At 39.8% G+C, this 10,780-nt stretch overlaps 1 protein-coding gene across 1 annotated transcript in view; it reads left to right on the plus strand.

The window, feature by feature from the left end:
- col8a2 (collagen, type VIII, alpha 2) overlaps positions 1 to 9,408 on the plus strand; it is a 61,421-nt gene extending 52,013 nt beyond the window's left edge. Inside the window, exon 3 of the mRNA XM_074687588.1 lies at positions 4,089 to 9,408. Coding sequence (XP_074543689.1) covers positions 4,089 to 5,989 — 1,901 coding nt within the window. The 3' untranslated portion in view covers positions 5,990 to 9,408. The remainder of the gene's footprint in view (positions 1 to 4,088) is intronic.
- The last annotated feature ends 1,372 nt before the right edge of the window (positions 9,409 to 10,780 follow it).

Below are 10,780 nucleotides of genomic sequence, written 5' to 3' on the forward strand. Positions count from 1 at the left end.
TAAAAGTGGTTCCCCTCTTTTTTGGAGACAAAGACTAATTTTCTATTTTGCTTAAGTAGTTTTCATATGCACTTGGTTCCGGAGAAATCTCCTCTGTATCTGAAACCAGCTTAAGAAATCACTTAATGGGCTCAAAATAACCCCCAGAAATCATTGTTTTTGAGCAAAATCTGTTGATCTATTGATCAATGCAGAATAAAACAGTACTATGGAAAGGGGCAATCATAAATACAAGCACATCTGCTGCAAAGCTGTTCAACTGATTTCACGGTATTTTCAAAAAAGCTTTAGCAAGCTGCCTTTAATGCACAGATTTGAGATGGACAGGACTCAGTACTTCAGCATCGTAGCTTAATCACAGCCCTCATCCTCTGGCCCATCTCTGCATATTAGGCTTGGCCTTAAAAAGTGAATTTCAATCAATTTCTCCTCTTTGTCAGTTCAAACTTATTTCAAAGTACAACTTCGGTCTCTGAATCCCTTGAGGCCTTTGCAACAAGTAATGAAGAAGCCATTAAATCTCCTGAAGTGTGAAACACCTTATTACTCGACTCTGGGTGATGTATGACGCGGTCTGCGGTGGTGCTGTAGACCACGGCTAAACAAACAAAGTGGGGTCTATAAAGCTCATTACCTGCTTAAACCCTGTTTTTTGTAAATGTATGAGAAACAAAGAGACAAACTTACTATTTTTAGACCTTCTAATGCTCAATAAAATGAAGTTTGGCTCATGGGGGGCACCTTTCAAGCCTGAAGATTAATTTACTGAATGTTGTTTTAGGTTTCCAAACGGTGAGTCAGTGCACCTGTAGCTTTTCTTTTCACATAAACCCAATATATTTTTAAAACACAGTCTGTGTTACTCATCCTGTTGGAGTTTTAAGGGTGCAATTAAAGTAATGTTTCAGTTAATCTTCTTTTATGTCTGTCGATAGGCTTTCTAGAATAGAACATGACAGTAATAACAATAACAGTGGTGAGGCTGTGGTTAAATCTCCTGCAGTGTTAAGCTATGTGAAAGACATCGCTTTTTTAAAATCTCAGCAAATGTTTTTTTATTGTTTTGGTAGATACAAACACTAAATAAAAAAAATCAACATCCTGAATTAGAATTTTGCTCACAATTTTACCTGTTTTTACAAAATTCAATATCAGCATAATATACATTTACTTTTTTACACATGCATCTCATGCACACAGTTTTACTGCTTTTAACTGTTCTGCTATATAATTTTAACTCACTGGCTTATGCAATAGTTCACATTTGTGTTGTTTGACATTAAGCATGCTTGATTCCCTTTAATAAGCTCAAAAAGACTACATTCTCAAGTCGTGCCAGTAGGGGGAAGTAGTGGCCTTTGGTCACACAAGGTATGTAACTTCAGAAACAGCAGATTTTCCTGCATGCTGATTTAAAAAACATTGCAAAACAAAGAATAAAATCAAATAAAAATAGATAAGCAAATGATTTTCTTTTCATGTAATTTATCTAATTCATTCAGTTTCCATTTAATACTTTGGTATTTTGAGAATTATGAAGCCCAATCATGACTCCAATGATTATTCAGACTTTCACCGACCTCAAAACTCAATACTGACACTCATTAGTGTAGTCTAATTGAAACAGTGGTTGGAACTTTAACATATTGATATTATTTGGCAGAGACTCAAATAAACACTTTGCAGAATGATTGAATATATATTTAATACATACATTAGTCTAAAAAGAGAAAGGGTTGAGCTTCCCTCTGGCTATTTGACCCACGAGCACCATAAAGAGTAACATTAAGGCAAGATGAAGCTGGTATGAAGCAACAAAACAACAACAAAAATAACATGGGGTGACTGGAGTATGATGATACTGTTTATTAAGAAATCAATCCCATACGTTTTACGCAACGTGCCCCAAGTTTTTCAGAAAACAAAAAACTGAGCCATAGGTTCAATATATGATTTTTTTGTTGTTCATTATTTTGCTTAACAAGGTTATGACAGCAGATCACTATTGACATACTGAAAACAGTGTCTGCAAATTATGATTAAGTCAAAAGATGGGCAAATTTTTAAACATGCCCATGAGACTTAAAGGGGACATATGCTGATTCGTGATTTAATACTTACATATAAAATAGTTAAGTTGAAAACAAGACCTTTCACCCCCTGAATTTTCAAAGTATTTAGTATCATAGTATAAAAATAATAGTATTTTTTCTGATATCCTAGAACGAGATTTGATGCCTCTGAAAATAGGTCATTGACATTTGGCTTTGAAATTTCCACCTTCATGACGACACGAGGATCCTTTTTTTTATTGGAGTAATCTGATAAAGCAGCTCCTCCTCTGTGAAGTCAGTTAGTCACACAACCGCCACCGAGGGATACACCCACCAAGGGCCGAGTATAAAGCTCCCTACTAGCTCTGGCTAATTTGACTGAGTGCTAACATAGTGACAAACTGACAGTAGGGGCGATCTTTAGACTATACTTTCAGCATGATGGATAAAACAGACGGAAAAGTGAAGGAGCAGGATGGAGCCCTGTTATAGAAATAGTTTATTGGTGAAGTCTGCCTATATTTCCATGTGTAAACTATATATGTTACAGTACCGGTTTGACTCACCACACTGAAGCGTCCTGAGATGATCTGTGTCGAGGTGGATTTTCTTCCTCCTGAGCTGCAGAACCGTCCGGGTCTGACTCGGGGTCCAATACAAAAGGACGTATCCTACACTCTGCCAATTTATTAGTGCTATCAATGCCTTACGGTGAAGTTTTGGCAAACAGCAAACTCGCTTGGTCTGCACCATTCAATGTGGCTATTTTGTAAATACTGCCATGCTGCAAACCGACCCCTGGCTCTACCCCCTCTGGTCTCTCTTTAGTATGGCTTTTGAGGCAAATCATAACAGTTACCAATTTTGGATAAGTCTCGAATCATAAAAATAACTTAAGTGGCTAGATATATATTTTTCTCCACCTCGAAACAGCCACATTATTGATAAGCTTGTTTGTCTCTTGACGTAGGCAAAATCAAACAGCCTAAGTTACACTCTGGAGATTGGCCATTGTACTAAAAATATAGAATCACATGATCTTTTAAATTGAGGATGTGGGCAATTTTTACCAGAATTGTGCAGAATCACAAGTAGATGATTTAGGGAAAAACAAAAAAAAATCATTTTTGTCAAAAAATGACTTGGGCAATTGTTTTAAAAAGGTGACAATAGTCATTTTACTCTTTCAATATCAATAAGTTTCCCAGGTCAGTCAACTGTAAAATGACTGCCTAGTTGCACTGTTATATAACAGCTGCTGACCCCGGGAGCAAGCGGGGTACTCTATTTATGGATTTCAGGCTCAATGGGATATTCTTTTGCCATGCATGCAACTGAGCAGGCAATGAAAACAATAAGCATGACACCAGTTAGAAATTGTCACCAGGTCCACAAAGGTTTGCAATGTGAAATTAGAGAACTCTTTAACTGGTATGTGTACTATCTTTTTTATTTGGTGCTCTTCACAGCTGCTGTACAAACTGTGATCTGTATCAGACCATATTAGTCATCTCAGATCTTAGGGATGAACAAAGAATGATAGATATGAACACTCAAGAGTTCAAAATGTTTGTGTCAAATCTATCTTCCTGTACAGTGGCACATACTCAGTGGTAATGCTGCATTGTATGCTGTTGCTGGTGTTTTATTTTATACCTGAGTGTGTTGCACAAGACTGTACAACTGTCTCTTAGGATGTAAAAGCTTGAGGCATGACAACATAATGCTATTAATCAGCCAATTAGAGCTACAATGACAGGCTTCAGTAGATAATATTGGTACCACATACTACACTTATATGAAGTATTAGTTTATTTACCTAATGGCAATGTTATGAAGTCTGAGTTGTAAAATACATCTAGTGTTCGACTGTCATGTGGTACACGCCCAAACCATTTAAAAAGGAATACATTTATTACACTACACAGTACTTATTCGTTTAAATGTTATTTAACTTTAATTGAGTCTGACTTATTATTTTTAAGTGGACAGTTGTTTTAACAGTATCACTGCCTTTTTTTTTTTTTTTTTTAGATATGCCACCCATGATGGAGATTAAGGGGGAACCAGGCCCCCAAGGGAAACCTGGACCAAGAGGTCCAGCAGGGCCACCAGGACTTCCAGGAAAACCTGGAATGGGCAAGCCAGGTTTGAATGGCCAGCCAGGGCCCCAGGGACCCCCTGGCTTCCCAGGTATTGGTAAACCGGGGCTAACAGGTCTCCCAGGAAAGATTGGACCAAAGGGGATGCCTGGGCTTAATGGGGAGGTTGGGCCTCGAGGTGAGCCAGGTCCCAGAGGTCTTGCAGGACAGCCTGGCCTCCCTGGGCCAGCTGGTCTCTCTCTAAATGGGAAACCAGGGCCTCCAGGCATCAGAGGCCCCCCTGGGGCTCGTGGTGAACCAGGACTTAAAGGTGGGGCTGGCCCACCAGGTGAGCGTGGGCTAAATGGAGAGAATGGAAATGGGAAACCAGGGCTTCCAGGTATCAGGGGTCCACCTGGGCTGAAGGGCAGCCCAGGACCACCTGGTCTTGCAGGTATAGGCAAACCAGGACTGAAAGGTTTGCCTGGGCTGCCTGGTCTTAAAGGTGACCAAGGACTTCCAGGGGATCGAGGAGAACCAGGAGAGGCTGGGGCTCCAGGTCTGCAAGGTTTACCAGGGCCAGTTGGAATTGGGAAGCCTGGGTTAGATGGAGTGCCTGGGGGACAAGGTCCAATAGGCCCTAAAGGTGAGCCAGGACTTAGGGGTTCTCCTGGATTTCCTGGGACTCCTGGCTATGGAAAACCTGGCTTAAGTGGGCAAAAGGGAGATAAGGGTCATAATGGATTGCCTGGTCTCCCAGGGGACAAAGGAGAGCAAGGAATGGTGGGACCAATTGGGGAACCTGGCTTAGATGGACTAACAGGACCCCCAGGACTTCAAGGCCCAATGGGACTCCCAGGAAAACATGGAATGCCAGGACAGAAGGGTGAGCTTGGACCCCAGGGTCCCCCAGGATTGCCTGGTCTGAGAGGTGACCAAGGCATAAGTGGACCCTCTGGGAAACCTGGCATCCCTGGAGATAAAGGAATCCCTGGGCTGAATGGTCCTATTGGGAAACCTGGACCCAAAGGTGAGGCAGGCCATATTGGGCTACCTGGGAATCCAGGGCTGACTGGTCCACCAGGTCCTAAAGGTGAGACAGGGTTTATAGGGACTCCAGGTCCAAGAGGACAATCGGGCATCCCAGGTCTTCAAGGGCCAATGGGTCCTATGGGGCCACAGGGTGTCCCTGGTCCCAAGGGTGAATCTGGACTCATGGGGCCTCCTGGAATTGGAAAGCTGGGAGAGAAAGGAGCTATGGGTCCCCAGGGCCCTCCAGGGAAACCAGGTCCTGGTGGGCTTAATGGTAACCCTGGCCCTCCTGGGCCTCCAGGTCCCCCTGGTCCTCCAGGAAACGGACAAACAGTTGTTGCAGGACCAACAGATTCACAGCTGGAAGGGGATGAGGTACCAGGGGACAGGAAAGGGCCTGCGTACAGTCAAGTTCTATCTGCTTCTGTGGCCCCTGCTTTTACAGCCATCCTTACCACGCCTTTTCCCCCCTCTGCCATGCCAATCAAATTTGACAGGACCCTGTACAACGGGCAAAATGCCTACAGCACCGCCACTGGCATGTTTACTGCTCCTTTATCTGGTGTCTACTACTTTGCATACCATATGCACGTAAAGGGAACTAGCCTGTGGGTGGCGCTGTACAAGAACAATGTACCGGCCACCTACACCTATGATGAGTACAAAAAAGGCTACATGGACCAGGCGTCCGGTAGTGCTGTCCTAGAGCTGAAGGAGGGTGATCAGGTCTGGATCCAAATGCCATCGGATCAGGCAAATGGTCTCTATTCAACCGAGTACATCCACTCCTCCTTCTCAGGATTCCTGCTCTGTCCCACATAACCCTGTCCCCCCTTCTCTCAAACATGTTCCTGTATACGCACCTCAGAGCAGCCCTTAACCTGAATTACCTGCAGCCATAATAGAAACATAAAACCTATAGGATTCTCATCATCATTATCGTCATCATCTTTATCCGTCTCACCCTCAACTACGTCAAAAGAAAAGACAAACTCTGTGAATGGAAATTTTTTAAAAAGCAGGGGAAGGAATTTCATACTATGTTTTTTTGTTTCAATGTCCTTCAAATGTGTGTTTTGGGTTATATTTTATTTTGGTGTTTTTTTTTTTTAGCTTATATTATGTTAATTATTCTATTTTTCATAATTTTAATGTTATTACTTGGTCCTTGTCATCATTGATGTTTTTGTTTATTGGTTTCAGACAGTTAAGTGCCTTACTTAATGTGCAAGTAACAAATCCTCCCATGTGACTGCACATCCTACCCTCATGTTCTGACATCACAAGGATGACATCACCAGCTCCTGGAAGGTGATAGGTTCCTGTGGCTGCAGTCATTTCCCCCTCATGTTCTCATTTAGACCGTGAATCAGCAAAACAGGGCAACAATACAACATATTAACATGAGCAGAAATAGAAACTAGGCATTTGATGCTGTATTATTGCATTTTAAAAACTTTTGGTACTCAAAATGGTTTTCTGTGTTAAAACACTTTGATTGAACCTTAGTGCTTGAGTGATGAGAAGATGAAAAAGCACAATCTGTGTGCAGCCAATTTACCTTTTGCCTTTTTTGGGTTGAGATATCAATTTTGACAGTTGGTATATCAGCATCTGCCAGGTGCTTATTTTTCTTCTACGTTCTGAATCAAGCAACTGAAAATTCAAAATGATGGATCTTGAATTTTTCTAATAATTTATTAACTTTCCAGCACAGCATTTTCACAATAAATGATGTGTTACAATGTAATAGTCTTGTGGAGCTTTAACTGCCCTTTATCAGCAGTGGATCTCCTGCAGACAGTGCCTTCATCATGTAACTTTCAGAATACCTTCAACTGAGGCTGATGTGTTGGCATACAGTCAGTGTTTACATGCCATAGAAAAGATACTGAGAGGAACTGCACAAAAAGGACACAAATGGAGCTGAGCTAATGGCTTGTTTTGCTTTTCATTCATAGGGCATTGCATTCAAAGTGAAAAATCATTACTTTCACGAAAGCCTCAAAGTGGACATAGGATAAAATAATCTGTGATAAAGCTGATAACCTGTGTCTTTTAACAGAAAGGCAAATGGATTACTATAAAACATTCATGTCTTCTTCAAAGCCAGTTTGATGTGAGGTGTGTGAGGGAATTCTGGCAATTTCCAAAGATAAAAACACATTTTTAGTCCACACATGTTGTGTTCTAAGTAGCTGAGTAATTGTTACAAGGACAAAATGTCTAGAACACAGTAATATTGACTGAAATGAGATACAATCTGCATAAACTCCATGAATAAGTCAAGGGACTGGCAGGGCCCCACAGGTTGTGAAACACAGGTTGTGTAACATTTAACAAACCCCTGCCAGATTTCTGAGAGAGGTGGTGGGCCAGAGGTGAGAGCTGTTTATTTACACATTTCTGCAAGATGAGGCATTAAAGATACATTCTCTGTGTGTATTGTATGTTTTAGTAGGTATACCCTTCTGTCAATGTGTGTGTGTGTGTGTGTGTGTGTGTGTGTGTGTGTGTGTGTGTGTGTGTGTGTGTGTGTGTGTGTGTGTGTGTGTGTGTGTGTGTGTGTGAGAGAGAGAGAGAGAGAGAGAGTAGATGTGTCACATCATCACCCTGTTCAGCCAAGATAATACAAAACTTGCTGCAGTTACAAAATCTTAGGAAAAGCTCACAGTCCTGTCATTGTTCAACAAGAGTTGACCTTAAAGCTTATGTGAAAAGTTTTTGCAGGTTATGAAACAAAATTAAATAGAGAATAGCCTTATTCTGTGAACTATAAAGGTAAACCATAGTATTAAGATTAAATATTTCTGTTGAGTAATTTTCAATGTCAATAAACCAGCTGCAGGGTTGGTGTTAAACTGACTGATTGACAGTATGTTACTCAATGTGCCATGGTAAACAGCCATGACTGGAGAAACATTTAACTATTAAAAATACAGCAAAGTGATAGTTTTGGTTGAAAATATGGCTTCCAAATGTCCAGGACAAATTGGCAAAGACAAAGAAATGCTGCTCTTTTTGAAGGTAGCACCAACATCAACATAAACCAAAACTTTTTCACAGGAGCTTTAAAACATGTCTGTGCTTCTAGGGTGTCAAAATAATGTCACGAGCTCTTAAGGTGTCTCATTACAGTAAGGGAAAATGTATAAAACAGTTGATTGATGAATGTAAAGAAGAGATAATGGGAGACTTAAAAAATGTTTTTATGAATGGTTGAAGAAGGTGAAAGCTGTTTGTCAGGGCATATATTAGTATCAAGTCTTTGCCTTTTTATTCAGAACTTCACACAGGATCCCAATTTAACTTGTGCCATTTTGAAGACACGGGTTCACTGAATTTTGGACTGCCCTACACCGTGATGGAGGATTGTGACTGTCTGGGGGTACTGTGCTAAATCTTGAGCTTGTAATTAGAATGAATGTAAACTGTTTGACTGATTAACAGTAGTTTAAAAAAACCATCCAGATGCTGTGTCACTGTAATACAGTTGCTTTGCAAAAGCAATGCTAGCATGAGGCCTTATCAGTATTTCACATCTATGTTATGCAAACAATGCACTCTCCCTTGATCTTTCTTTCTCTTAATAAGAACACATCTACACCTGCTTTGTATCATTATTGTTATGTGAGTCTACAAGACAGTCTGAGGCTCGTTATGTACTGTATGTTGTCTTTTGTTGCCATATAATTTTGGACATATGAAGCGGTCATGTGACTTATTTGTGGCTGTTGCTCTCTGTTTCTTATGTTTTCGTAGACAATGTCACTTGCTTGCAGAGTTTGCCCCGTGTGCAAATAATTGAACAAGTGTCAGTAAGATCCATGTACCGTCTGAAACAAAAACTGATTTTAAGAGTTTTCTGTTTTTCTTTATAAAACAAACAAACAAAAAAGATTTATAAAAGCATTGCTTCGGTTATTAAGGGATATTTGTTTGTTTTAGTGTCAGTAAATACAAATGGCCATTCCCATTTGCACATGAAATTAATGAAGATGTATTTATACATTTATGATAATTTAATAGGGATGCCAAAACCGACCACCGAAGCCTAGAACGTATAAATGGTATTTAACAGCATTGATGAGTTAAGAGCATTTACAAAGTGTAGTTAGCATTCTAGCATTGTTTGTGAAGGATTATTTGTGGACTTTTATTTTCTACTTGTATCAACGTATAGGATTTTTGTCATACAAGGCTATTGCGTGCACTCTATGCAATAGAATTTGGGTATAAAATGCACTCTTTTTGATTGAAAATGTTTGTCTGCTTATACAAAATCTACAGTACTTGATTGTATTGATACCACATCAATAAAAACTTTCTTTTATGTTGGTGTCAAGCTCCCTTTATGTGTACAGTATCTGCATGCAAGTGTTATAAATACATGTAAAGCCACCAGAACGTATAGTTTTGCAGTTAAAGTGTAACCTTGAGTGGTAGTAGCTCGACTTCATTTTCATGGTGAAGATGCATTTAGTGTGCAATTTTAAAGATACGTGAATTGACACTAGAGGGCGATACAGAGTCATATATTCATGACTAAGGATAAACTAGACTTTTCAGCTTGCTTTTCATGAGATCCCAGGGTAGACGTGACAGGCTTTTCTTGTCCGATCAGATCATTTTGATGAAAATACAGTCTTTGGAATATCAAATTAACAGCAAATAATGAAAAAGGAATCTTACGATAAAAACTGACGCCAATATCCATATTTCTTTGGCCCAAATGAGGGGCAATTTGAGAGTCTTCAACAGTTCATGTGTCTAATTTTCTACCAATAAACCAGTGTCTCTCGTTTTACAGGCTTTTATATTTAATACTTCATTCGAATCATGTGTATCAATCTGACACATATACATCAATCACAAAAATATGAAAATAATGGCAGTTATATAAATTCGAAAAAAATCTGTTGACATCAAGACCCGTTGTGATTAAAGCTATATTGACACTACAATGACATGCAATGCAAATGTCATGGGTCGATAATCCTATTAGATATCTGATTAAAGAAAATCATTACATGAGACCTATGTTACAAAACGATCCTCGAGCGCATGGATAATATTGAGCAGTTATTTTCTGGAACTATCGTCACCATGGTGAGCTGTCACCCGGATTCTTCTTACGTCGTACTGACGCCAGAACCACCATGCTGCATTCGCGTGTCTCTTCGAAAAACGTAAAATAGATGTGTGTATTTGAGAACGCCACGCAACAATTATAATAACCTACAGTCTATGATAACAATGCAAATGTGTATAGAAGTTTTGAATGCTCATTGGTAGGACTTTCTGTATGCAATCAAACACATCAATATGTCATCTGAAAGCAACCGTCACTAGCTAACAATGTGCAACAGAGGATAAAAAAAGAGGAAAGCAAAAAAACTCAACATACTTGCTTCTGAATGGTTTATTGTTGTCTGTTTTACACTTCTGCTCTACTAATACAGTGTATGTTGAATGACAATTTTCCCATGTGTGATTTCTATTAGTATTGCTCCAACGTTTTATCAACCGCACACCCAACTTTTTGGGACTGTAGCATGGTTGTGATAATGGTCAGTATAACATTCATTTTTGTTTACGTTATTAACTATGGTT

Source organism: Halichoeres trimaculatus, unplaced genomic scaffold, assembly GCF_033239565.1.
Source record: "Halichoeres trimaculatus isolate MK-OKI-2021-1 unplaced genomic scaffold, fHalTri1.1 fHalTri1_scaffold_14, whole genome shotgun sequence".
Lineage (NCBI taxonomy): Eukaryota > Metazoa > Chordata > Actinopteri > Labriformes > Labridae > Halichoeres > Halichoeres trimaculatus.